The sequence below is a fragment of the Molothrus ater genome, chromosome 27, assembly GCF_012460135.2.
Source record: "Molothrus ater isolate BHLD 08-10-18 breed brown headed cowbird chromosome 27, BPBGC_Mater_1.1, whole genome shotgun sequence".
In the NCBI taxonomy this organism is placed as follows: Eukaryota; Metazoa; Chordata; class Aves; order Passeriformes; family Icteridae; genus Molothrus; species Molothrus ater.
This window is the reverse complement of record NC_050504.2, coordinates 2,203,070-2,231,009: the sequence shown is the minus strand read 5'-3', so window position 1 is coordinate 2,231,009 and position 27,940 is coordinate 2,203,070. Positions and strand designations below refer to the sequence as shown.

General features: G+C 52.7%; 1 protein-coding gene and 4 pseudogenes across 1 annotated transcript; all 5 read right to left on the bottom strand.

The window, feature by feature from the left end:
• Positions 1-1,749: 1,749 nt before the first annotated feature.
• Positions 1,750-2,515, bottom strand: LOC118696677 (feather keratin Cos1-2-like). Its single transcript, XM_036398939.1, is given in 3 exon segments — positions 1,750-2,079; positions 2,383-2,475; positions 2,477-2,515. Coding segments are annotated over 3 exon segments (462 nt in total).
• A 2,733-nt stretch (positions 2,516-5,248) lies between these two features.
• On the bottom strand, positions 5,249-6,023 carry LOC118696683 (feather keratin Cos2-2-like; annotated as a pseudogene).
• Positions 6,024-8,759: 2,736 nt separating this feature from the next.
• LOC118696681 (feather keratin Cos1-2-like) lies at positions 8,760-9,534 on the bottom strand (annotated as a pseudogene).
• A 2,736-nt stretch (positions 9,535-12,270) lies between these two features.
• LOC118696680 (feather keratin Cos1-2-like) lies at positions 12,271-13,045 on the bottom strand (annotated as a pseudogene).
• A 9,786-nt stretch (positions 13,046-22,831) lies between these two features.
• LOC118696686 (feather keratin Cos2-2-like) lies at positions 22,832-23,605 on the bottom strand (annotated as a pseudogene).
• Between the last annotated feature and the right edge of the window lie 4,335 nt (positions 23,606-27,940).

Genomic DNA, 27,940 nt, shown 5'->3' with positions numbered 1-27,940 from the left:
GTGGTACACAGGCTCCTCCTGTCCAGGCCAATGCCACATGCACCGCTACATCTCAGCATCCAGGAGCTGACTGAGGAGGGTTCCAAGACCCCCCAGCAAATGGTTCTTGGACCAAAGGAACCCATATTCAGGTATTGCTCTGCTGTGAGATATAACCACATAACATAGCTGAATCCTGCTCCCTCCACTTTTGTGGCTGTTGAGGGTCAGAATCTTTTCATTTGATTCTTTTCCCTCAGGGAATTTTATCCCATAATTTGCTAGGAAACATTAACGACTGGGTACTAAAGAAAGTGAAAGAAGTGGCCAAGCTTGAGTGAGAAGGACATCAGGATGAACATCTCTTCTCTGAGGGTTTCTCCTGTAGGCCAGTGATGCTGAGACATTTCGACAAGGATGACGGGCTTAGTTGCTGCCCCTGGCTCTCTTTGTCTCTCAGCTATCGTAGGGGAGAGAAAATGCAGAGCTGTGGGGAGAATTCATCACCACTGCTGGGTTCCGTCTCCTGCTGACTTTATTTTACTGTGTGTGGAGCTCTGCTTGTAAGAGCAGGCATTGATTTGGAACCTTGTCAACATTCTACCTCACTAAAAGTGGGACTTTTCACCATATGTTAATATGTCCAAGTGCTCAGAATCTGCACCCCGCCTTTCCTTGCAATGTTAGAGTCAGGATTCCACTGCAGGGCCCCTGCTGCTTCTTCAGCACTGTTCTGTGTTTTGCAGCACTGTAGCCCTGCAGGCCCAGCCTGCTGAGATATCCCGCAGTTCCAGCTGCAGCTGCAGAGCTGCTGATCAATCTTGTCCACCACCCCAGGAGTTCTTACTTGATCCTGCCATTCCCACTGGTTTCTCCAGAGAGTGCATCTGGGCACTGGATCAGCTGCCCCTCAGACTTTGCAAAGCCAAGCCGTTCTTCCATCCCTTCCCATCTCAGTCGAGCCGTCACTACTGCATGACACCCAAGCACTCGCCACAGCGCCCTCTGCTGCCGTGGGGGAATCATCGCACGCACCCCACCCAGCCCGGAGCCAGCAGCGCCCCTGCTGGCTGTGCCCGGAGGTGCGGTCCCCTCAGCCCTGTGTGTCTGGGCAGCAGCTGGGCCCTGCCGAGTGCTGAGGGACTGTGTGAGGTTTGGATCTCATCTCCTTGTTCCGAGGATTGCTGCCCACACACTCTAGGCCAGGCAATGAAGGAGGGATAGGAAGACATGAGTTGTGGGCTGTTCCCAATCCCTGTTGTTTCCCATTCCCACACCTATGGAGCCAAAGTCTCCATGATGGGCTTTGGCTGCTGAATAGCCAGGGATGTTCTTCATCAGCTCCAAGGGAAATGGGCACAAAGTAAAATATGTTACAGCGAGCCCCAAACATTGATTTCTCCACCTTTTTCTTGGGCAGTCTGGAACAGTTCCCCCAAAACAACAGATGACACAGAGAGACCAAGGTTTGAATGCAACACAGTTTTAATAAATTGAAAGAAGAAAAGGAGATGGCGCACAGAGAGCACCAGAAGCAGCTACTAAGATGGAGCTCCCATGTGGTGTTCTTTGCACTGCTCTGCAAAGGGAGGAAGGACGGCAGGTCCACACTACACATCCTAGGGGAGTGAGGGACAGAAAAGGAGAGGAGAATAGAACAAGGGAGCGATGGTCCAAAGCTCTAAATACAATGTCCAGAAGCTCTATTTCCTGCCCAAAACCATGCTTTGAAGGCTTGAGCATTGTTGCCAAAAGACATTGCCAGCAGCTTTAGCAGGGACGGCACCTGCTGCCACCATAGCAGTTGGTGATGCAGGAGATGTCAAAGCCCCCAGAGCTGATGGGCACTCCCTGAGAGCTGAGGATGCTGCCAACAGCAGCAGAGGTGGAGGATCCCACGGCGGTGTTCTGTGGAGAGGAGCTGAGGATGGGCCCAGGCAGGGTCACCAGCACAGCAGGCGGCTGGATGGCCACATGGGAGCTCTGGCACTGCCTGACACAGCACTCATTGCAGCTGCTGGCCAGCGGGCAGGGCCCACAGGGCTGGCAGCAAGGGTCACAGGGCCTGCAGCAGGACATGGCTCGGGCTGAAAGGTGCACCTGGCACAGAGGGCAGGGAGAAGCACAAAGTGAGGACACGTGAGAAGCAGCAATGCACCACCCAAACACCCTGCAGCCAAGGCACCTCCTGGCCCACATTGCAGTGCCCAGCTCAAAGCCCAGGAGCCACCTCAGCCAAGTCCCAGCCTCTCTCTGTCTGCACAAGACCTTCTCTCCCCTGCCCTCTCCCAGCAGAAGCAGCTCCCAGCCCTGGGCTCCTGTAGCCCCTCTCAGCTGAGACCTCCAGCCAGGAAAGTGCTTGCCATGAAACAGCAGCAGGAGGAGAAGAGTCTTCCCACTCACCTGATTCCTGAAGAGGAGGAGGTGAGAAAAGTGGATGCGGGAGCAGAGACTTGGACTGCCTTTTATAGCAGTCCTGACCTGCCTCAGGTGCAGAGGCACTGTTGTGGAAGTCATAATTTTCTGACCAGTACATGGCAAATGTGCACCATCCCAGTTAATGGTATGGGTTCTGTCCTGGTTTCCTGCACTGGTGCCTTTTCATTTCCTGAGTAATTCTCTGTTCTTTCCTACATGAAGAGTCATTTGTCTAAGTGCTGGGATGAGAGATTCAAGGGTTTCCTGGGCAAAACCAATGCTGTGTGCATTTAGAAGTCTCAGATCATCAGCTGGCAGCATCCTCTGCAGAAAAGTATGTTCACCTGTGTCATTCCTGTGGGTTTGGTTTTGTCCAAGTTGTCAGGAAATGGGCGTCAGTCTCGTGCTCCTTGGCCACATGCCCAAGGACTGCCATGTGAGGGCTCATGACACATCATTTTCTGTTGCTTTTCCCATCTCTCCATGATGGTCACTCACTGTTGCACACAGGTCTGCATCTGCTGGTAGGGTTGGACCCTGTTGCTTCTCAAAGAGTGCTCAGAGAAAAATTGTGTTGGCCTCATTTGGCTCATGGACTTTCTGTGCAACCTCTGTGGTCCTCTCAGAATACCAGGAGTTACCTGGGACTGGATCCTTGTCCAGGATACCTGAGTAATTTTCTGCCACAATTGCCCCTAGTATCTCCTCATCAGAGTTCCCAGAACTGCACATCTTTTCTGTCTGTTCCTGTCTCTTTGCTAACTCTGTGTGACCATACAGATCATTGCATTATTCCATGCTGGCGTGTTTGAGCACACGTGCATCATTCTGTGCTTGGGTGACCCTCCTGAGGGTATGTGCAGGTCAGAGCAGAAGGGCTCTTCCCTGGAGTGTTCATGATCTCAGAGAGAAAGATGTTTCCTTTGCCATCAGGAAAGGCACTTTGTATGGAATCTACCGCTGAATGGTCGTGGCTTGAAGGTGGCAGAGAAATGAGCACTGAAATCAGCTTCTGCCTCCTGCACTCTCCAATTCTTGTTTTATGGAGAGGGAGAAACACCATGGCTGCTTGCCCACTTCTGCAGGTTGTTATCATTCAGTGGATCCCCTTCTGGTGGAATGTTGCTGGTGGCCAGGATGTGACACAGGCTCCTGCTGTCCAGGCCAATGGCAGATGTATTTCTGCATCTCAGCATCCTGGAGCTGACTGAGCAGGACTCAGACCCTCCTGGAAATGGTTCTTGGACCAAAGGAACCCCTATTCAGGTGTTGCTCTGCTGTGAGACATAGGACAGTGTGATTGACCCACACAGCATAGCTGAGTGTTGCTCCCTCCCCTTTAGAAGCTGTTGAGGGTCAGAATCTTTTCATTTCGGTGGTTTTTCCTCAAGGAATTTTGTCTCATAAGTTGCTTGGAAACATTAACGACTGCGTACTTCACAATGAAAAAAGCAGTGGCCAAGCTCAGGGGAGGAGGGAATCTGGCTGCATTTCTCTTATCTGTGGGTTTCTCCGGAAGGCCAGAAATGCAAAGACATTTGGAGTGGGAAAATGGGGTTGGGTGCAGACCCTGGATCTCTTTCTCTCTCAGCTTTCAGAGGGCAGAGAGGCTGCAGCAGTGTTGCATGTCTTGCTGCCTTTTTTTTTACTGTGCCTGGAGCTCTGCTCCTCGGAGCAACCGTCGCACTGGCACCTTGTTTACAGTCTACCTCAGTAAAAGATGGAGTTTTCACGAGATGTTCAGCTGCTTGGAATACCCAACCCGCCTTTCCTTGCACTGTTTGGAGCCGGGCTGCCTCTGTTGGGCCCCTGCTGCTTTTTTTGGAACGGCTCTGGATTTTGCTGCACTGTAGCCCCCTGCCTGTTGACACAACCCACAGCTCCACCGAGAGCTGCAGAGCTTCTACTACATCTTATGCACCACCCTGGGATTTTCACTCATTTCTGCCATTACAGCTTGTTACTCCTGAGAGTCCAGCGGGGGTAATAGGATCATGGCTACCTCTTGGTCTTTGTAAAGCGAAGCCTTTTTATCATTCCTTCCCGTCTCAGTCAAGCCGCCATCACACACGGCCTAGGACCTCAGGCCACAACGCCCTCTGCTGCCATGGGGGAATCATTGCAGGCGCCCTGTCAGGCCGGGAGCCAGCAGCGCCCCTGCTGGCTGTGCCCGGAGGTGCGGTCCCCTCAGCCCTGTGTGTCTGGGCAGCCGCTGGGCCCTGCCAAGTACTGAGAGACAGTGTGAGGTTTGGATCTCATCTCCTTGTTCCCAGGAGGGCTGGCCACAGCCGCCAGGCCAGGCAATGAAGGAAGGATGGGAAGAGATGAGTTGTGGGCTGTCCCCTGGTGTTGTTCTTTCCCATTCCCACTCCTTTGGACCCAAAGTCTCCATGATTGCTTTGGCTGCTGAGTAGCCAGGGATGTTCTTCATCAGCTCCAAACAAAAAGGAGACAAAATAAAATCCACTGCAGCGAGCCCCAAACATTGCATCCTCCATCTTTTTCCTGAGAAAACTGGAGGGCTTGCCCCAGAACAACAGACAACTCAGAGGCCAAGGCTTGAATGCAACACAATTTTAATGAGGTTAAAGAAGAAAAGGAGATGGCCCACAGAGAGCACCAGGAGCAGCCACTAAGATGGAGCTCCCATGTGGTGTTCTTTGCAGTGCTCTGCAGAGGGGGGAAGGACGGCACGCCCACACTAGACTGCCATGGGGAGAAAAGGAGAGGAGAATAGAACAAGGAAGCGATGGTCCAAAGCTCTAAATACAATATCCAGAAGCTCTATTTCCTGCCCAAAACCATGCTTTGAAGGCTTGGGCGTTGTTGCCAGAAGACATTGCCAGCAGCTTTAGCAGGGAAGGCACCTGCTGCCACCATAGCAGTTGGTGATGCAGGAGAGGTCAAAGCCCCCAGAGCTGATGGGCACTCCGCCAGAGCTGAGGATGCTGCCAACAGCAGCAGAGGTGGAGGATCCCACGGCGGTGTTCTGTGGGGAGGAGCTGAGGATGGGCCCAGGCAGGGTCACCAGCACAGCAGGCGGCTGAATGACAACGTGGGAGCTCTGGCACTGCCTGACACAGCACTCATTGCAGCTGCTGGCCAGCGGGCAGGGGCCACAGGGCTGGCAGCAAGGGTCACAGGGCTTGCAGCAGGACATGGCTGGGGCTCACAGGTGCACCTGGCACAGAGGGCAGGGAGAAGAAAAAAGTAAGGACATTTCTTGAGTAGCAGCACTGCACCCAAACACCCTGCAGCCCAGGCACCTCCTGACCCCCATTGCATTGCCCAGCTTAAAGCCCAGGAACCCCCTCAGACAAGTCCCAGCCTCTCCCTGTCTGCACAAGACCTTCTCTCCCCTGCCCTCTCCCAGCACAAGTAGCTCCCAGCCCTGGGCTCCTGTAGCCCCTCTCAGCTGAGACCTCCAGACAGGCAAGAGCTGCTCTTGAAGCAGCAGCAGCAGCTGCAGGAGGAGAATAGGCTTCCCACTCACCTGATTCCTGAAGAGGAGGAGGTGAAAGAAGTGGATGAGAGAGCGGAGTCTTGGGCTGCCTTTTATAGCAGTCCTGCCCTGCCTCAGGCCCACAGGCACTGTAGTGGAAGTCATAATCTTCTGACCAGTACATGGCAAATGTGCATCATCCCAGGTAATAGTAGGGGTTTCATTCCTGATTTCCTGCACTGCTGCCTTTTCATTTCCTGGCTAATTCTCTGTGCTTTCCTACATGAAAGGCCATTTCTCTAAATGCTGGGATGAGAGATTCAGGGGTTTCCTGGGCAAAACCAATGCTGGGTGCATTTAGAATGCTCAGATCATCAGCTGGCAGCATCCTCTGCAGAAAAATATGTTCACCTGTGTCATTCCTGTGGGTTTGGTTTTGTCCAAGATGTCAGGAAATGGGCGTCAGTCTCGTGCTCCTTGGCCACATGCCCAAGGACTGTCATGTGAGGGCTCATGACACATCATTTTCCTGTTGCTTTTCCCATCTCTCCGTGATGGTCACTCACTGTTGCACACAGGTCTGCATCTGCTGGTAGGGTTGGACCCTGTTGCTTCTCAAAGAGTGCTCAGAGAAAAATTGTGTTGGCCACATTTGGCTCATGGTCTTTCTGTGCACTCTCTGTGGTCCTGTGGGAATACCAAGAGTTGTCATGGGCTGGATCCTTGTCCAGGATACCTGAGTAATTTTTGGGCACAATTGCCCCTTTTATCTCCGCATCAGAGTTCCCAGAACTGCACATCTTTTCTGTGTGTTCCTGTCTCTTTGCTAACTCTGTGTGACCATACAGATCATTGCATTATTCCATGCTGGCGTGTTTGAGCACACGTGCATCATTCTGTGCTTGGGTGACCCTCCTGAGGGTATGTGCAGGTCAGAGCAGAAGGGCTCTTCCCTGGAGTGTTCATGATCTCAGAGAGAAAGATGTTTCCTTTGCCATCAGGAAAGGCACTTTGTATGGAATCTACCGCTGAATGGTCGTGGCTTGAAGGTGGCAGAGAAATGAGCACTGAAATCAGCTTCTGCCTCCTGCACTCTCCAATTCTTGTTTTATGGAGAGGGAGAAACACCATGGCTGCTTGCCCACTTCTGCAGGTTGTTATCATTCAGTGGATCCCCTTCTGGTGGAATGTTGCTGGTGGCCAGGATGTGACACAGGCTCCTGCTGTCCAGGCCAATGGCAGATGTATTTCTGCATCTCAGCATCCTGGTGCTGACTGAGCAGGGTGAGACCCCTCAGGAAATGGTTCTTGGACCAAAGGAACCCCTATTCAGGTGTTGCTCTGCTGTGAGACATAGGACAGTGTGATTGACCCACACAGCATAGCTGAGTGTTGCTCCCTCCCCTTTAGAAGCTGTTGAGGGTCAGAATCTTTTCATTTCGGTGGTTTTTCCTCAAGGAATTTTGTCTCATAAGTTGCTTGGAAACATTAACGACTGCGTACTTCACAATGAAAAAAGCAGTGGCCAAGCTCAGGGGAGGAGGGAATCTGGCTGCATTTCTCTTATCTGTGGGTTTCTCCGGAAGGCCAGAAATGCAAAGACATTTGGAGTGGGAAAATGGGGTTGGGTGCAGACCCTGGATCTCTTTCTCTCTCAGCTTTCAGAGGGCAGAGAGGCTGCAGCAGTGTTGCATGTCTTGCTGCCTTTTTTTTTACTGTGCCTGGAGCTCTGCTCCTCGGAGCAACCGTCGCACTGGCACCTTGTTTACAGTCTACCTCAGTAAAAGATGGAGTTTTCACGAGATGTTCAGCTGCTTGGAATACCCAACCCGCCTTTCCTTGCACTGTTTGGAGCCGGGCTGCCTCTGTTGGGCCCCTGCTGCTTTTTTTTGGAACTGCTCTGGATTTTGCTGCACTGTAGCCCCCTGCCTGTTGACACAACCCACAGCTCCACCGAGAGCTGCAGAGCTTCTACTACATCTTATGCACCACCCTGGGATTTTCACTCATTTCTGCCATTACAGCTTGTTACTCCTGAGAGTCCAGCGGGGGTAATAGGATCATGGCTACCCCTTGGTCTTTGTAAAGCGAAGCCTTTTTATCATTCCTTCCCGTCTCAGTCAAGCCGCCATTACCTCATGGCCTAGGACCTCAGGCCACAACGCCCTCTGCTGCCATGGGGGAATCATTGCAGGCGCCCTGCCAGGCCGGGAGCCAGCAGCGCCCCTGCTGGCTGTGCCCGGAGGTGCGGTCCCCTCAGCCCTGTGTGTCTGGGCAGCAGCTGGGCCCTGCCAAGTACTGAGAGACAGTGTGAGGTTTGGATCTCATCTCCTTGTTCCCAGGAGGGCTGGCCACAGCCGCCAGGCCAGGCAATGAAGGAAGGATGGGAAGAGATGAGTTGTGGGCTGTCCCCTGGTGTTGTTCTTTCCCATTCCCACTCCTTTGGACCCAAAGTCTTCCTGATGGCTTTGGCTGCTGAGGAGCCAGGGATGTTCTTCATCAGCTCCAAACGAAAAGGAGACAAAATAAAATCCACTGCAGCGAGCCCCAAACATTGCATCCTCCGTCTTTTTCCTGAGAAAACTGGAGGGCTTGCCCCAGAACAACAGACAACTCAGAGGCCAAGGCTTGAATGCAACACAATTTTAATGAGGTTAAAGAAGAAAAGGAGATGGCTCACAGAGAGCACCAGGAGCAGCCACTAAGATGGAGCTCCCATGTGGTGTTCTTTGCAGTGCTCTGCAGAGGGGGGAAGGACGGCACGCCCACACTAGACTGCCATGGGGAGAAAAGGAGAGGAGAATAGAACAAGGAAGCGATGGTCCAAAGCTCTAAATACAATATCCAGAAGCTCTATTTCCTGCCCAAAACCATGCTTTGAAGGCTTGGGCATTGTTGCCAGAAGACATTGCCAGCAGCTTTAGCAGGGACGGCACCTGCTGCCACCATAGCAGTTGGTGATGCAGGAGAGGTCAAAGCCCCCAGAGCTGATGGGCACTCCCTGAGAGCTGAGGATGCTGCCAACAGCAGCAGAGGTGGAGGATCCCACGGCGGTGTTCTGTGGGGAGGAGCTGAGGATGGGCCCAGGCAGGGTCACCAGCACAGCAGGCGGCTGGATGGCCACGTGGGAGCTCTGGCACTGCCTGACACAGCACTCATTGCAGCTGCTGGCCAGCGGGCAGGGGCCACAGGGCTGGCAGCAAGGGTCACAGGGCCTGCAGCAGGACATGGCTGGGGCTCACAGGTGCACCTGGCACAGAGGGCAGGGAGAAGAAAAAAGTAAGGACATTTCTTGAGTAGCAGCACTGCACCCAAACACCCTGCAGCCCAGGCACCTCCTGGTCCACATTGCATTGCCCAGTTTAAAGCCCAGGAACCCCCTCAGACAAGTCCCAGCCTCTCCCTGTCTGCACAAGACCTTCTCTCCCCTGCCCTCTCCCAGCACAAGCAACTCCCAGCCCTGGGCTCCTGTAGCCCCTCTCAGCTGAGACCTCCAGCCAGGCAAGAGCTGCTCTTGAAGCAGCAGCAGCAGCTGCAGGAGGAGAATAGGCTTCCCACTCACCTGATTCCTGAAGAGGAGGAGGTGAAAGAAGTGGATGAGAGAGCGGAGTCTTGGGCTGCCTTTTATAGCAGTCCTGCCCTGCCTCAGGCCCACAGGCACCATTGTGGAAGTCATAATTTTCTGACCAGTACATGGCAAATGTGCATCATCTCAGGTAATAGTAGGGGTTTCATTCCTGATTTCCTGCACTGCTGCCTTTTCATTTCCTGGCTAATTCTCTGTGCTTTCCTACATGAAAGGCCATTTCTCTAAATGCTGGGATGAGAGATTCAAGGATTTCCTGGGCAAAACCAATGCTGGGTGCATTTAGAATGCTCAGATCATCAGCTGGCAGCATCCTCTGCAGAAAAATATGTTCACCTGTGTCATTCCTGTGGGTTTGGTTTTGTCCAAGTTGTCAGGAAATGGGCGTCAGTCTCGTGCTCCTTGGCCACATGCCCAAGGACTGCCATGTGAGGGCTCATGACACATCATTTTCTGTTGCTTTTCCCATCTCTCCGTGATGGTCACTCACTGTTGCACACAGGTCTGCATCTGCTGGTAGGGTTGGACCCTGTTGCTTCTCAAAGAGTGCTCAGAGAAAAATTGTGTTGGCCTCATTTGGCTCATGGTCTTTCTGTGCACTCTCTGTGGTCCTCTGGGAATACCAGGAGTTATCTGGAACCTGATCCTTGTCCAGGATACCTGAGTAATTTTCTGCCACTCTTTTCCCCAGTATCTCCTCATCAGAGTTCCCAGAAGTGCACATCTTTTCTGTGTGTTACTGTCTCTTTGCTAACTCTGTGTGACCATACAGATCATTGCATTATTCCATGCTGGCGTGTTTGAGCACACTTTTGCCTCATTCTGTGCTTGGGTGACCCTCCTGAGGGTATGTGCAGGTCAGAGCAGAAGGGCTCTTCCCTGGAGTGTTCATGATCTCAGAGAGCAAGATGTTTCCTTTGCCATCAGGAAAGGCACTTTGTATGGAATCTACCGCTGAATGGTCGTGGCTTGAAGGTGGCAGAGAAATGAGCACTGAAATCAGCTTCTGCCTCCTGCACTCTCCAATTCTTGTTTTATGGAGAGGGAGAAACACCATGGCTGCTTGCCCACTTCTGCAGGTTGTTATCATTCAGTGGATCCCCTTCTGGTGGAATGTTGCTGGTGGCCAGGATGTGACACAGGCTCCTGCTGTCCAGGCCAATGGCAGATGTATTTCTGCATCTCAGCATCCTGGTGCTGACTGAGCAGGGTGAGACCCCTCAGGAAATGGTTCTTGGACCAAAGGAACCCCTATTCAGGTGTTGCTCTGCTGTGAGACATAGGACAGTGTGATTGACCCACACAGCATAGCTGAGTGTTGCTCCCTCCCCTTTAGAAGCTGTTGAGGGTCAGAATCTTTTCATTTCGGTGGGTTTTCCTCAAGGAATTTTGTCTCATAAGTTGCTTGGAAACATTAACGACTGCGTACTTCACAATGAAAAAAGCAGTGGCCAAGCTCAGGGGAGGAGGGAATCTGGCTGCATTTCTCTTATCTGTGGGTTTCTCCGGAAGGCCAGAAATGCAAAGACATTTGGAGTGGGAAAATGGGGTTGGGTGCAGACCCTGGATCTCTTTCTCTCTCAGCTTTCAGAGGGCAGAGAGGCTGCAGCAGTGTTGCATGTCTTGCTGCCTTTTTTTTTACTGTGCCTGGAGCTCTGCTCCTCGGAGCAACCGTCGCACTGGCACCTTGTTTACAGTCTACCTCAGTAAAAGATGGAGTTTTCACGAGATGTTCAGCTGCTTGGAATACCCAACCCGCCTTTCCTTGCACTGTTTGGAGCCGGGCTGCCTCTGTTGGGCCCCTGCTGCTTTTTTTGGAACGGCTCTGGATTTTGCTGCACTGTAGCCCCCTGCCTGTTGACACAACCCACAGCTCCACCGAGAGCTGCAGAGCTTCTACTACATCTTATGCACCACCCTGGGATTTTCACTCATTTCTGCCATTACAGCTTGTTACTCCTGAGAGTCCAGCGGGGGTAATAGGATCATGGCTACCCCTTGGTCTTTGTAAAGCGAAGCCTTTTTATCATTCCTTCCCGTCTCAGTCAAGCCGCCATTACCTCATGGCCTAGGACCTCAGGCCACAACGCCCTCTGCTGCCATGGGGGAATCATCGCAGGCGCCCTGCCAGGCCGGGAGCCAGCAGCGCCCCTGCTGGCTGTGCCCGGAGGTGCGGTCCCCTCAGCCCTGTGTGTCTGGGCAGCAGCTGGGCCCTGCCAAGTACTGAGAGACAGTGTGAGGTTTGGATCTCATCTCCTTGTTCCCAGGAGGGCTGGCCACAGCCGCCAGGCCAGGCAATGAAGGAAGGATGGGAAGAGATGAGTTGTGGGCTGTCCCCCGGTGTTGTTGTTTTCCATTCCCACTCCTTTGGACCCAAAGTCTCCATGATGGCTTTGGCTGCTGAGGAGCCAGGGATGTTCTTCATCAGCTCCAAACGAAAAGGAGACAAAATAAAATCCACTGCAGCGAGCCCCAAACATTGCATCCTCCGTCTTTTTCCTGAGAAAACTGGAGGGCTTGCCCCAGAACAACAGACAACTCAGAGGCCAAGGCTTGAATGCAACACAATTTTAATGAGGTTAAAGAAGAAAAGGAGATGGCTCACAGAGAGCACCAGGAGCAGCCACTAAGATGGAGCTCCCATGTGGTGTTCTTTGCAGTGCTCTGCAGAGGGGGGAAGGACGGCACGCCCACACTAGACTGCCACGGGGAGAAAAGGAGAGGAGAATAGAACAAGGAAGCGATGGTCCAAAGCTCTAAATACAATTTTCTGAAGCTCTATTTCCTGCCCAAAACCATGCTTTGAAATCTTGGGCGTTGTTGCCAGAAGACATTGCCAGCAGCTTTAGCAGGGACGGCACCTGCTGCCACCATAGCAGTTGGTGATGCAGGAGAGGTCAAAGCCCCCAGAGCTGATGGGCACTCCGCCAGAGCTGAGGATGCTGCCAACAGCAGCAGAGGTGGAGGATCCCACGGCGGTGTTCTGGGGGAAGGAGCTGAGGATGGGCCCAGGCAGGGTCACCAGCACAGGGGAGGGTTCAATGACAACGTGGGAGCTCTGGCACTGCCTGACACAGCACTCATTGCAGCTGCTGGCCAGCGGGCAGGGGCCACCGGGTTGGCAGCAAGGGTCACAGGGCCTGCAGCAGGACATGGCTGGGGCTCACAGGTGCACCTGGCACAGAAGGCAGGGAGAAGAAAAAAGTAAGGACATTTCTTGAGTAGCAGCACTGCACCCAAACACCCTGCAGCCCAGGCACCTCCTGACCCCCATTGCATTGCCCAGCTTAAAGCCCAGGAGCCACCTCAGCCAAGTCCCAGCCTCTCTCTGTCTGCACAAGACCTTCTCTCCCCTGCCCTCTCCCAGCACAAGCAGCTCCCAGCCCTGGGCTCTTGTATCCCCTCTCAGCTGAGACCTCCAGCCAGGCAAGAGCTGCTCTTGAAGCAGCAGCAGCAGCAGGAGGAGGAGAAGAGGCTCCCCACTCACCTGATTCCTGAAGAGGAGGAGGTGAAAGAAGTGGATGAGAGAGCGGAGTCTTGGGCTGCCTTTTATAGCAGTCCTGCCCTGCCTCAGGCCCACAGGCACTGTAGTGGAAGTCATAATTTTCTGACCAGTACATGGCAAATGTGCATCATCCCAAGTAATAGTAGGGGTTTCATTCCTGATTTCCTGCACTGCTGCCTTTTCATTTCCTGGCTAATTCTCTGTGCTTTCCTACATGAAAGGCCATTTCTCTAAATGCTGGGATGAGAGATTCAGGGGTTTCCTGGGCAAAACCAATGCTGGGTGCATTTAGAATGCTCAGACCATCAGCTGGCAGCATCCTCTGCAGAAAAATATGTTCACCTGTGTCATTCCTGTGGCTTTGGTTTTGTCCAAGTTGTCAGGAAATGGGTGTCAGTCTCGTGCTCCTTGGCCACATGCCCAAGGACTGCCATGTGAGGGCTCATGACACATCATTTTCTGTTGCTTTTCCCATCTCTCCGTGATGGTCACTCACTGTTGCACACAGGTCTGCATCTGCTGGTAGGGTTGGACCCTGTTGCTTCTCAAAGAGTGCTCAGAGAAAAATTGTGTTGGCCTCATTTGGCTCATGGTCTTTCTGTGCACTCTCTTTGGGTCCTGTGGGAATACCAAGAGTTATCTGGAGCCTGATCCTTGTCCAGGATACCTGAGTAATTTTCTGCCACTCTTTTCCCCAGTATCTCATCAGCACAGTTCCCATAACTAAACTTACTTTCTGTCCGTTTTTGACTCTTTGCTAACTCCCTGGGATCATGCCGATCATTGCATTATTCCATGCTGGAGTGTTTGAGCACACGTGCATCATTCTGTGCTTGGGTGACCCTCCTGATGGTATGTGCAGGTCAGAGCAGCAGGGCTCTTCCCTGGAGTGTTCATGATCTCAGAGAGCAAGATGTTTCCTTTGCCATCAGGAAAGGCACTTTGTATGGAATCTACCGCTGAATGGTCGTGGCTTGAAGGTGGCAGAGAAATGAGCACTGAAATCAGCTTCTGCCTCCTGCACTCTCCAATTCTTGTTTTATGGAGAGGGAGAAACACCATGGCTGCTTGCCCACTTCTGCAGGTTGTTATCATTCAGTGGATCCCCTTCTGGTGGAACGTTGCTGGTGGCCTTGGTGTGACAGAGGCTCCTGCTCTCCAGGCCCATGCCAGATGAATTTCTACATCTCAGCAGCCTGGAGCTGACTGAGCAGGGCTGAAACCTCCCAGCAAATGGGTCTTGGACCAAAGGAACCCATACTGAGGTGTTGCTCTACAATGTGATATAGGACAGTTGGATCTACCCACATAGCATAGCTGAGTGCTACTCCCTTCCCTTTAGAGGCTGTTGAGGGGCAGAATCTTTTCATTTCGGTGCTTTTTCCTCAAGGAATTTTTTCCCATAATTTGCTAGGAAACATTGATGTCTGGGTACTTGAGAATGAAAAAAGAAGTGGCCAGTTTTAGGGGAGGTGGGTATCTGGCAGCATTTCTTTTATTTGTGGGTTCTCCTGGAGGCCAGACATGCTGTGACATTAGGAGTGGGAAAATGGCATTGGGTGCAGCCCCTGGCTCACTTTCTCTCTCAGCTTTCAGAGCAGAGAGAGACTGCAGTGCTGTAGGGAGAATTTGTCACCACTTTGGGTTCCCATCTCCTGCCGCCTTTCTTTTCCTGTGAGTGGAGCTCAGCTCGTAAGAGCAGCCATTGCACTGAGACCTTGTTAACACTCTACCTCAGTAAAAGAGGGACTGTTCACCATATGTTCAGGTGCTCGGAATCCCCACCCTGCCTTTTCCCTGCACTTCTTGGAGCAGGGCTGCCCTGATGGAATCCTGCTTCTTCTTCTTCAGCAATGCGCAGGGTTTTGCTGGACCATAGTCCCCTGCTTGGGGAGACCTCCTGCAGCCGCACTTCAGCTGCAGAGCTTACAATATATCTCATCCACCATCCCATCCACCATCTTGCCATTCCAGCTTGCTGTTCCCAAGAGTCCAGCTGGGACAACAGGATCATCTGCCTCTCATCTTTGTAAAGCCAAGCCGTTCTTCCATCCCTTCCCGTATTGGTAGAGCCGCCATTACCTCTTGACCCCTGAGTTGGCACCACAACGCCCTCTGCTGCCATGGGGGAATCATCACACGCGCCCTGCCCGGCCCGGAGCCAGCAGCGCCCCTACTGGCTGTGCCCGGAGGTGTGGTCCCCTCAGCCCTGTATGCCTGGGCAGCAGCTGGGCCCTGCCGAGTGCTGAGGGACTCTGTGAGGTTTGGATCTCATCTCCTTGTTCATATGTGTGCTGGACACAGAAGGCAGGCCAGGCAATGAAGGAAGGATGGGAAGAGATGAATTGTGGACTCTCCCCAGGTATTGTTAGTTCCCAACTTCACTGCTTAGGAGCCAAAGTCCCCATGATGGCCTTTGGCTGCCGAGTAGCCAGGGATGTTCTTCACTAGCTCTTAAGGGAAAAGGTAAAAAATAAAATCCTCTGCAGCAAGACCCTCACATTGGTTTCTCCAACTTTTTCCAGAACAGACTGGAGAAGTTCCTGCAGAACAACAGACAACTCAGAGGCCAAGGCTTGAATGCAACACAATTTTAATGAGGTTAAAGAAGTAAACGAGATGGCTTACAGAGAGCACCAGGAGCAGCCACTAAGATGGAGCTCCCATGTGGTGTTCTTTGCAGTGCTCTGCAGAGGGGGGAAGGACGGCATGCCCACACTAGACTGCCATGGGGAGAAAAGGAGAGGAGAATAGAACAAGGAAGCGTTGGTCCAAAGCTCTAAATACAATATCCAGAAGCTTTATTTCCTGCCCAAAAGCATGCTTTGAAATCTTGGGCGTTGTTGCCAGAAGACATTGCCAGCAGCTTTAGCAGGGACGGCACCTGCTGCCACCATAGCAGTTGGTGATGCAGGAGAGGTCAAGGCCCCCAGAGCTGATGGGCACTCCGCCAGAGCTGAGGATGCTGCCAACAGCAGCAGAGGTGGAGGATCCCACAGCGGTGTTCTGTGGGGAGGAGCTGAGGATGGGCCCAGGCAGGGTCACCAGCACAGCAGGCGGCTGAATGACAACGTGGGAGCTCTGGCACTGCCTGACACAGCACTCATTGCAGCTGCTGGCCAGCGGGCAGGGGCCACAGGGCTGGCAGCAAGGCTCACAGGGCTTGCAGCAGGACATGGCTGGGGCTCACAGGTGCACCTGGCACAGAGGGCAGGGAGAAGCACAAAGTGAGGACACGTGAGAAGCAGCACTGCACCCAAACACCCTGCAGCCCAGGCACCTCCTGACCCCCATTGCATTGCCCAGCTTAAAGCCCAGGAACCCCCTCAGACAAGTCCCAGCCTCGCTGTCTGTCTGCACAAGACCTTCTCTCCCCTGCCCTCTTTTAGCAGAAGCAGCTCCCAGCCCAGGGCTCCTGTAGCCCCTCTCAGCTGAGACCTCCAGCCAGGCAAGAGCTGCTCTTGAAGCAGCAGCAGCAGCAGCAGGAGGAGAAGAGGCTTCCCACTCACCTGAATCCTGAAGAGGAGGAGGTGAGAAAAGTGGATGCGGGAGCAGAGACTTGGGCTGACTTTTATAGCAGTCCTGACCTGCCTGAGGCCTACAGGCACTGTTGTGGAAGTGGTTATTTTCTGACCAGTACATGGCAAATGTGCACCATCCCAGTTAATGGTAGGGATTCTGTCCTGGTTTCCTGTACTGCTGCCTTTTTATTTCCCAGCTAATTCTCTGTTCTTTCCTACATGAAGAGTCATTTGTCTAAGTGCTGGGATGAGAGATTCAAGTGTTTCATGGGCAAAAACAATGCTGGGTGCATTTAGAATGCTCAGATCATCAGCTGGCAGCATCCCCTGTGGACAGATATGTTCACCTGTGTGAATCCTGTGGGTTTGGTTTTGTCCAAGTTGTCAGGAAATGGGCGTCAGTCTCGTGCTCCTTGGCCACATGCCCAAGGACTGCCATGTGAGGGCTCATGACACATCATTTTCTGTTGCTTTTCCCATCTCTCCGTGATGGTCACTCACTGTTGCACACAGGTCTGCATCTGCTGGTAGGGTTGGACCCTGTTGCTTCCCAAAGAGTGCTCAGAGAAAAATTGTGTTGGCCTCATTTGGCTCATGGTCTTTCTGTGCACTCTCTGTGGGTCCTCTGGGAATACCAGGAGTTATCTGGAGCCTGATCCTTGTCCAGGATACCTGAGCAATTTTTGGGCACAATTGCCCCTTTTATCTCCTCATCAGAGTTCCCAGAACTGCACATCTTTTCTGTCTGTTCCTGTCTCTTTGCTAACTCTGTGTGACCATACAGATCATTGCATTATTCCATGCTGGCGTGTTTGAGCACACGTTCATCATTCTGAGCTTGGATGACCCTCCTGAGGGTATGTGCAGGTCAGAGCAGCAGGGCTCTTCCCTGGAGTGTTCATGATCTCAGAGAGAAAGATGTTTCCTTTGCCATCAGGAAAGGCACTTTGTATGGAATCTACCGCTGAATGGTTGTGGCTTGAAGGTGGCAGAGAAATGAGCACTGAAATCAGCTTCTGCCTCCTGCACTCTCCAATTCTTGTTTTATGGAGAGGGAGAAACACCATGGCTGCCTGCTCACTTCTGCAGGTTGTTATCATTCAGTGGATCCCCTTCTGGTGGAATGTTGCTGGTGGCCAGGGTGGGACAGAGGCTCCTGCTGTCCAGGCCAATGGCAGATACATTTCTACATCTCAGCAGCCTGGAGCTGACTGAGCAGGACTCAGACCCTCCTGGAAATGGTTCTTGGACCAAAGGAACCCCTATTCAGGTGTTGCTCTGCTGTGAGACATAGGACAGTGTGATTGACCCACACAGCATAGCTGAGTGCTGCTCCCTCCCGTTTAGAAGCTGTTGAGGGTCAGAATCTTTTCATTTCGGTGGTTTTTCCTCAAGGAATTTTGTCTCATAAGTTGCTTGGAAACATTAACGACTGCGTACTTCACAATGAAAAAAGCAGTGGCCAAGCTCAGGGGAGGAGGGAATCTGGCTGCATTTCTCTTATCTGTGGGTTTCTCCGGAAGGCCAGAAATGCAAAGACATTTGGAGTGGGAAAATGGGGTTGGGTGCAGACCCTGGATCTCTTTCTCTCTCAGCTTTCAGAGGGCAGAGAGGCTGCAGCAGTGTTGCATGTCTTGCTGCCTTTTTTTTTACTGTGCCTGGAGCTCTGCTCCTCGGAGCAACCGTCGCACTGGCACCTTGTTTACAGTCTACCTCAGTAAAAGATGGAGTTTTCACGAGATGTTCAGCTACTTGGAATACCCAACCCGCCTTTCCTTGCACTGTTTGGAGCCGGGCTGCCTCTGTTGGGCCCCTGCTGCTTTTTTTGGAACGGCTCTGGATTTTGCTGCACTGTAGCCCCCTGCCTGTTGACACAACCCACAGCTCCACCGAGAGCTGCAGCGCTTCTACTACATCTTATGCACCACCCTGGGATTTTCACTCATTTCTGCCATTACAGCTTGTTACTCCTGAGAGTCCAGCGGGGGTAATAGGATCATGGCTACCTCTTGGTCTTTGTAAAGCGAAGCCTTTTTATCATTCCTTCCCGTCTCAGTCAAGCCGCCATCACACATGGCCTAGGACCTCAGGCCACAATGCCCTCTGCTGCCATGGGGGAATCATCGCAGGCGCCCTGCCAGGCCGGGAGCCAGCAGCGCCCCTGCTGGCTGTGCCCGGAGGTGCGGTCCCCTCAGCCCTGTGTGTCTGGGCAGCAGCTGGGCCCTGCCAAGTACTGAGAGACAGTGTGAGGTTTGGATCTCATCTCCTTGTTCCCAGGAGGGCTGGCCAAAGACGCCAGGCCAGGCAATGAAGGAAGGATGGGAAGAGATGAGTTGTGGGCTGTCCCCTGGTGTTGTTCTTTCCCATTCCCACTCCTTTGGACCCAAAGTCTCCATGATTGCTTTGGCTGCTGAGTAGCCAGGGATGTTCTTCATCAGCTCCAAACGAAAAGGAGACAAAATAAAATCCACTGCAGCGAGCCCCAAACATTGCATCCTCTGTCTTTTTCCTGAGAAAACTGGAGGGCTTGCCCCAGAACAACAGACAACTCAGAGGCCAAGGCTTGAATGCAACACAATTTTAATGAGGTTAAAGAAGAAAAGGAGATGGCTCACAGAGAGCACCAGGAGCAGCCACTAAGATGGAGCTCCCATGTGGTGTTCTTTGCAGTGCTCTGCAGAGGGGGGAAGGACGGCACGCCCACACTAGACTGCCATGGGGAGAAAAGGAGAGGAGAATAGAACAAGGAAGCAATGGTCCAAAGCTCTAAATACAATATCCAGAAGCTCTATTTCCTGCCCAAAACCATGCTTTGAAATCTTGGGCGTTGTTGCCAGAAGACATTGCCAGCAGCTTTAGCAGGGACGGCACCTGCTGCCATAGCAGTTGGTGATGCAAGAGATGTCAAAGCCCCCAGAGCTGATGGGCACTCCGCCAGAGCTGAGGATGCTGCCAACAGCAGCAGAGGTGGAGGATCCCACGGCAGTGTTCTGTGGGGAGGAGCTGAGGATGGGCCCAGGCAGGGTCACCAGCACAGCAGGCGGCTGAATGACAACGTGGGAGCTCTGGCACTGCTGGACACAGCACTCATTGCAGCTGCTGGCCAGCGGGCAGGGGCCACCGGGCTGGCAGCAAGGGTTGCAGGGCCTGCAGCAGGACATGGCTGGGGCTCACAGGTGCACCTGGCACAGAGGACAGGGAGAAGAAAAAAGTAAGGACATTTCTTGAGTAGCAGCACTGCACCCAAACACCCTGCAGCCCAGGCACCTCCTGGCCCACATTGCAGTGCCCAGCTCAAAGCCCAGGAGCCACCTCAGCCAAGTCCCAGCCTCTCTCTGTCTGCACAAGACCTTCTCTCCCCTGCCCTCTCCCAGCACAAGCAGCTCCCAGCCCTGCGCTCCTGTAGCCCCTCTCAGCTGAGACCTCCAGCCAGGCAAGAGCTGCTCTTGAAGCAGCAGCAGCAGCTGCAGGAGGAGAATAGGCTTCCCACTCACCTGATTCCTGAAGAGGAGGAGGTGAAAGAAGTGGATGAGGGAGCGGAGACTTGGGCTGCCTTTTATAGCAGTCCTGCCCTGCCTCAGGCCCACAGGCACTGTAGTGGAAGTCATAATTGTCTGACCAGTACATGGCAAATGTGCATCATCCCAGGTAATAGTAGGGGTTTCATTCCTGATTTCTTGCACTGCTGCCTTTTCATTTCCTGGCTAATTCTCTGTGCTTTCCTACATGAAAGGCCATTTCTCTAAATGCTGGGATGAGAGATTCAGGGGTTTCCTGGGCAAAACCAATGCTGGGTGCATTTAGAATGCTCAGATCATCAGCTGGCAGCATCCTCTGCAGAAAAATATGTTCACCTGTGTCATTCCTGTGGGTTTGGTTTTGTCCAAGTTGTCAGGAAATGGGTGTCAGTCTCGTGCTCCTTGGCCACATGCCCAAGGACTGCCATGTGAGGGCTCATGACACATCATTTTTTGTTGCTTTTCCCATCTCTCCATGATGGTCACTCACTGTTGCACACAGGTCTGCATCTGCTGGTAGGGTTGGACCCTGTTGCTTCTCAAAGAGTGCTCAGAGAAAAATTGTGTTGGCCTCATTTGGCTCATGGTCTTTCTGTGCACTCTCTGTGGGTCCTCTGGGAATAGCAGGAGTTATCTGGAGCCTGATCCTTGTCCAGGATACCTGAGTAATTTTCTGCCACTCTTTTCCCCAGTATCTCATCAGCACAGTTCCCATAACTAAACTTACTTTCTGTCCGTTTTTGACTCTTTGCTAACTCCCTGGGATCATGCCGATCATTGCATTATTCCATGCTGGAGTGTTTGAGCACACGTGCATCATTCTGTGCTTGGGTGACCCTCCTGATGGCATGTGCAGGTCAGAGCAGCAGGGCTCTTCCCTGGAGTGTTCATGATCTCAGAGAGCAAGATGTTTCCTTTGCCATCAGGAAAGGCACTTTGTATGGAATCTACCGCTGAATGGTCGTGGCTTGAAGGTGGCAGAGAAATGAGCACTGAAATCAGCTTCTGCCTCCTGCACTCTCCAATTCTTGTTTTATGGAGAGGGAGAAACACCATGGCTGCTTGCCCACTTCTGCAGGTTGTTATCATTCAGTGGATCCCCTTCTGGTGGAATGTTGCTGGTGGCCTTGGTGTGACAGAGGCTCCTGCTCTCCAGGCCCATGCCAGATGAATTTCTACATCTCAGCAGCCTGGAGCTGACTGAGCAGGGCTGAAACCTCCCAGCAAATGGGTCTTGGACCAAAGGAACCCATACTGAGGTGTTGCTCTACAATGTGATATAGGACAGTTGGATCTACCCACATAGCATAGCTGAGTGCTACTCCCTTCCCTTTAGAGGCTGTTGAGGGGCAGAATCTTTTCATTTCGGTGCTTTTTCCTCAAGGAATTTTTTCCCATAATTTGCTAGGAAACATTGATGTCTGGGTACTTGAGAATGAAAAAAGAAGTGGCCAGTTTTAGGGGAGGTGGGTATCTGGCTGCATTTCTTTTATTTGTGGGTTCTCCTGGAGGCCAGACATGCTGTGATATTAGGAGTGGGAAAATGGCATTGGGTGCAGCCCCTGGCTCACTTTCTCTCTCAGCTTTCAGAGCAGAGAGAGACTGCAGTGCTGTAGGGAGAATTTGTCACCACTTTGGGTTCCCATCTCCTGCCGCCTTTCTTTTCCTGTGAGTGGAGCTCAGCTCGTAAGAGCAGCCATTGCACTGAGACCTTGTTAACACTCTACCTCAGTAAAAGATGGACTATTCTCCATATGTTCAGGTGCTCGGAATCCCCACCCTGCCTTTTCCCTGCACTGCTTGGAGCAGGGCTGCCCTGATGGAATCCTGCTTCTTCTTCTTCAGCAATGCGCAGGGTTTTGCTGGACCATAGTCCCCTGCTTGGGGAGACCTCCTGCAGCCGCACTTCAGCTGCAGAGCTTACAATATATCTCATCCACCATCCCATCCACCATCTTGCCATTCCAGCTTGCTGTTCCCAAGAGTCCAGCTGGGACAACAGGATCATCTGCCTCTCATCTTTGTAAAGCCAAGCCGTTCTTCCATCCCTTCCCGTATTGGTAGAGCCGCCATTACCTCTTGACCCCTGAGTTGGCACCACAACGCCCTCTGCTGCCATGGGGGAATCATCACACGCGCCCTGCCCGGCCCGGAGCCAGCAGCGCCCCTACTGGCTGTGCCCGGAGGTGTTGTCCCCTCAGCCCTGTGTGTCTGGGCAGCAGCTGGGCCCTGCCGAGTGCTGAGGGACTCTGTGAGGTTTGGATCTCATCTCCTTGTTCATATGTATGCTGGACACAGAAGGCAGGCCAGGCAATGAAGGAAGGATGGGAAGAGATGAATTGTGGACTCTCCCCAGGTATTGTTAGTTCCCAACTTCACTGCTTAGGAGCCAAAGTCCCCATGATGGCCTTTGGCTGCCGAGTAGCCAGGGATGTTCTTCACTAGCTCCAAAGGGAAAAGGTAAAAAATAAAATCCTCTGCAGCAAGACCCTCACATTGGTTTCTCCAACTTTTTCCAGAACAGACTGGAGAAGTTCCTGCAGAACAACAGACAACTCAGAGGCCAAGGCTTGAATGCAACACAATTTTAATGAGGTTAAAGAAGTAAACGAGATGGCTTACAGAGAGCACCAGGAGCAGCCACTAAGATGGAGCTCCCATGTGGTGTTCTTTGCAGTGCTCTGCAGAGGGGGGAAGGACGGCATGCCCACACTAGACTGCCATGGGGAGAAAAGGAGAGGAGAATAGAACAAGGAAGCGTTGGTCCAAAGCTCTAAATACAATATCCAGAAGCTTTATTTCCTGCCCAAAAGCATGCTTTGAAATCTTGGGCGTTGTTGCCAGAAGACATTGCCAGCAGCTTTAGCAGGGACGGCACCTGCTGCCACCATAGCAGTTGGTGATGCAGGAGAGGTCAAGGCCCCCAGAGCTGATGGGCACTCCGCCAGAGCTGAGGATGCTGCCAACAGCAGCAGAGGTGGAGGATCCCACAGCGGTGTTCTGTGGGGAGGAGCTGAGGATGGGCCCAGGCAGGGTCACCAGCACAGCAGGCGGCTGAATGACAACGTGGGAGCTCTGGCACTGCCTGACACAGCACTCATTGCAGCTGCTGGCCAGCGGGCAGGGGCCACAGGGCTGGCAGCAAGGCTCACAGGGCTTGCAGCAGGACATGGCTGGGGCTCACAGGTGCACCTGGCACAGAGGGCAGGGAGAAGCACAAAGTGAGGACACGTGAGAAGCAGCACTGCACCCAAACACCCTGCAGCCCAGGCACCTCCTGACCCCCATTGCATTGCCCAGCTTAAAGCCCAGGAACCCCCTCAGACAAGTCCCAGCCTCGCTGTCTGTCTGCACAAGACCTTCTCTCCCCTGCCCTCTTTTAGCAGAAGCAGCTCCCAGCCCAGGGCTCCTGTAGCCCCTCTCAGCTGAGACCTCCAGCCAGGCAAGAGCTGCTCTTGAAGCAGCAGCAGCAGCAGCAGGAGGAGAAGAGGCTTCCCACTCACCTGAATCCTGAAGAGGAGGAGGTGAGAAAAGTGGATGCGGGAGCAGAGACTTGGGCTGACTTTTATAGCAGTCCTGACCTGCCTGAGGCCTACAGGCACTGTTGTGGAAGTGGTTATTTTCTGACCAGTACATGGCAAATGTGCACCATCCCAGTTAATGGTAGGGATTCTGTCCTGGTTTCCTGTACTGCTGCCTTTTTATTTCCCAGCTAATTCTCTGTTCTTTCCTACATGAAGAGTCATTTGTCTAAGTGCTGGGATGAGAGATTCAAGTGTTTCATGGGCAAAAACAATGCTGGGTGCATTTAGAATGCTCAGATCATCAGCTGGCAGCATCCCCTGTGGACAGATATGTTCACCTGTGTGAATCCTGTGGGTTTGGTTTTGTCCAAGTTGTCAGGAAATGGGCGTCAGTCTCGTGCTCCTTGGCCACATGCCCAAGGACTGCCATGTGAGGGCTCATGACACATCATTTTCTGTTGCTTTTCCCATCTCTCCGTGATGGTCACTCACTGTTGCACACAGGTCTGCATCTGCTGGTAGGGTTGGACCCTGTTGCTTCCCAAAGAGTGCTCAGAGAAAAATTGTGTTGGCCTCATTTGGCTCATGGTCTTTCTGTGCACTCTCTGTGGGTCCTCTGGGAATACCAGGAGTTATCTGGAGCCTGATCCTTGTCCAGGATACCTGAGCAATTTTTGGGCACAATTGCCCCTTTTATCTCCTCATCAGAGTTCCCAGAACTGCACATCTTTTCTGTCTGTTCCTGTCTCTTTGCTAACTCTGTGTGACCATACAGATCATTGCATTATTCCATGCTGGCGTGTTTGAGCACACGTTCATCATTCTGAGCTTGGATGACCCTCCTGAGGGTATGTGCAGGTCAGAGCAGCAGGGCTCTTCCCTGGAGTGTTCATGATCTCAGAGAGAAAGATGTTTCCTTTGCCATCAGGAAAGGCACTTTGTATGGAATCTACCGCTGAATGGTTGTGGCTTGAAGGTGGCAGAGAAATGAGCACTGAAATCAGCTTCTGCCTCCTGCACTCTCCAATTCTTGTTTTATGGAGAGGGAGAAACACCATGGCTGCCTGCTCACTTCTGCAGGTTGTTATCATTCAGTGGATCCCCTTCTGGTGGAATGTTGCTGGTGGCCAGGGTGGGACAGAGGCTCCTGCTGTCCAGGCCAATGGCAGATACATTTCTACATCTCAGCAGCCTGGAGCTGACTGAGCAGGACTCAGACCCTCCTGGAAATGGTTCTTGGACCAAAGGAACCCCTATTCAGGTGTTGCTCTGCTGTGAGACATAGGACAGTGTGATTGACCCACACAGCATAGCTGAGTGCTGCTCCCTCCCGTTTAGAAGCTGTTGAGGGTCAGAATCTTTTCATTTCGGTGGTTTTTCCTCAAGGAATTTTGTCTCATAAGTTGCTTGGAAACATTAACGACTGCGTACTTCACAATGAAAAAAGCAGTGGCCAAGCTCAGGGGAGGAGGGAATCTGGCTGCATTTCTCTTATCTGTGGGTTTCTCCGGAAGGCCAGAAATGCAAAGACATTTGGAGTGGGAAAATGGGGTTGGGTGCAGACCCTGGATCTCTTTCTCTCTCAGCTTTCAGAGGGCAGAGAGGCTGCAGCAGTGTTGCATGTCTTGCTGCCTTTTTTTTTACTGTGCCTGGAGCTCTGCTCCTCGGAGCAACCGTCGCACTGGCACCTTGTTTACAGTCTACCTCAGTAAAAGATGGAGTTTTCACGAGATGTTCAGCTACTTGGAATACCCAACCCGCCTTTCCTTGCACTGTTTGGAGCCGGGCTGCCTCTGTTGGGCCCCTGCTGCTTTTTTTGGAACGGCTCTGGATTTTGCTGCACTGTAGCCCCCTGCCTGTTGACACAACCCACAGCTCCACCGAGAGCTGCAGCGCTTCTACTACATCTTATGCACCACCCTGGGATTTTCACTCATTTCTGCCATTACAGCTTGTTACTCCTGAGAGTCCAGCGGGGGTAATAGGATCATGGCTACCTCTTGGTCTTTGTAAAGCGAAGCCTTTTTATCATTCCTTCCCGTCTCAGTCAAGCCGCCATCACACATGGCCTAGGACCTCAGGCCACAATGCCCTCTGCTGCCATGGGGGAATCATCGCAGGCGCCCTGCCAGGCCGGGAGCCAGCAGCGCCCCTGCTGGCTGTGCCCGGAGGTGCGGTCCCCTCAGCCCTGTGTGTCTGGGCAGCAGCTGGGCCCTGCCAAGTACTGAGAGACAGTGTGAGGTTTGGATCTCATCTCCTTGTTCCCAGGAGGGCTGGCCAAAGACGCCAGGCCAGGCAATGAAGGAAGGATGGGAAGAGATGAGTTGTGGGCTGTCCCCTGGTGTTGTTCTTTCCCATTCCCACTCCTTTGGACCCAAAGTCTCCATGATTGCTTTGGCTGCTGAGTAGCCAGGGATGTTCTTCATCAGCTCCAAACGAAAAGGAGACAAAATAAAATCCACTGCAGCGAGCCCCAAACATTGCATCCTCTGTCTTTTTCCTGAGAAAACTGGAGGGCTTGCCCCAGAACAACAGACAACTCAGAGGCCAAGGCTTGAATGCAACACAATTTTAATGAGGTTAAAGAAGAAAAGGAGATGGCTCACAGAGAGCACCAGGAGCAGCCACTAAGATGGAGCTCCCATGTGGTGTTCTTTGCAGTGCTCTGCAGAGGGGGGAAGGACGGCACGCCCACACTAGACTGCCATGGGGAGAAAAGGAGAGGAGAATAGAACAAGGAAGCAATGGTCCAAAGCTCTAAATACAATATCCAGAAGCTCTATTTCCTGCCCAAAACCATGCTTTGAAATCTTGGGCGTTGTTGCCAGAAGACATTGCCAGCAGCTTTAGCAGGGACGGCACCTGCTGCCATAGCAGTTGGTGATGCAAGAGATGTCAAAGCCCCCAGAGCTGATGGGCACTCCGCCAGAGCTGAGGATGCTGCCAACAGCAGCAGAGGTGGAGGATCCCACGGCAGTGTTCTGTGGGGAGGAGCTGAGGATGGGCCCAGGCAGGGTCACCAGCACAGCAGGCGGCTGAATGACAACGTGGGAGCTCTGGCACTGCTGGACACAGCACTCATTGCAGCTGCTGGCCAGCGGGCAGGGGCCACCGGGCTGGCAGCAAGGGTTGCAGGGCCTGCAGCAGGACATGGCTGGGGCTCACAGGTGCACCTGGCACAGAGGACAGGGAGAAGAAAAAAGTAAGGACATTTCTTGAGTAGCAGCACTGCACCCAAACACCCTGCAGCCCAGGCACCTCCTGGCCCACATTGCAGTGCCCAGCTCAAAGCCCAGGAGCCACCTCAGCCAAGTCCCAGCCTCTCTCTGTCTGCACAAGACCTTCTCTCCCCTGCCCTCTCCCAGCACAAGCAGCTCCCAGCCCTGCGCTCCTGTAGCCCCTCTCAGCTGAGACCTCCAGCCAGGCAAGAGCTGCTCTTGAAGCAGCAGCAGCAGCTGCAGGAGGAGAATAGGCTTCCCACTCACCTGATTCCTGAAGAGGAGGAGGTGAAAGAAGTGGATGAGGGAGCGGAGACTTGGGCTGCCTTTTATAGCAGTCCTGCCCTGCCTCAGGCCCACAGGCACTGTAGTGGAAGTCATAATTGTCTGACCAGTACATGGCAAATGTGCATCATCCCAGGTAATAGTAGGGGTTTCATTCCTGATTTCTTGCACTGCTGCCTTTTCATTTCCTGGCTAATTCTCTGTGCTTTCCTACATGAAAGGCCATTTCTCTAAATGCTGGGATGAGAGATTCAGGGGTTTCCTGGGCAAAACCAATGCTGGGTGCATTTAGAATGCTCAGATCATCAGCTGGCAGCATCCTCTGCAGAAAAATATGTTCACCTGTGTCATTCCTGTGGGTTTGGTTTTGTCCAAGTTGTCAGGAAATGGGTGTCAGTCTCGTGCTCCTTGGCCACATGCCCAAGGACTGCCATGTGAGGGCTCATGACACATCATTTTTTGTTGCTTTTCCCATCTCTCCATGATGGTCACTCACTGTTGCACACAGGTCTGCATCTGCTGGTAGGGTTGGACCCTGTTGCTTCTCAAAGAGTGCTCAGAGAAAAATTGTGTTGGCCTCATTTGGCTCATGGTCTTTCTGTGCACTCTCTGTGGGTCCTCTGGGAATAGCAGGAGTTATCTGGAGCCTGATCCTTGTCCAGGATACCTGAGTAATTTTCTGCCACTCTTTTCCCCAGTATCTCATCAGCACAGTTCCCATAACTAAACTTACTTTCTGTCCGTTTTTGACTCTTTGCTAACTCCCTGGGATCATGCCGATCATTGCATTATTCCATGCTGGAGTGTTTGAGCACACGTGCATCATTCTGTGCTTGGGTGACCCTCCTGATGGCATGTGCAGGTCAGAGCAGCAGGGCTCTTCCCTGGAGTGTTCATGATCTCAGAGAGCAAGATGTTTCCTTTGCCATCAGGAAAGGCACTTT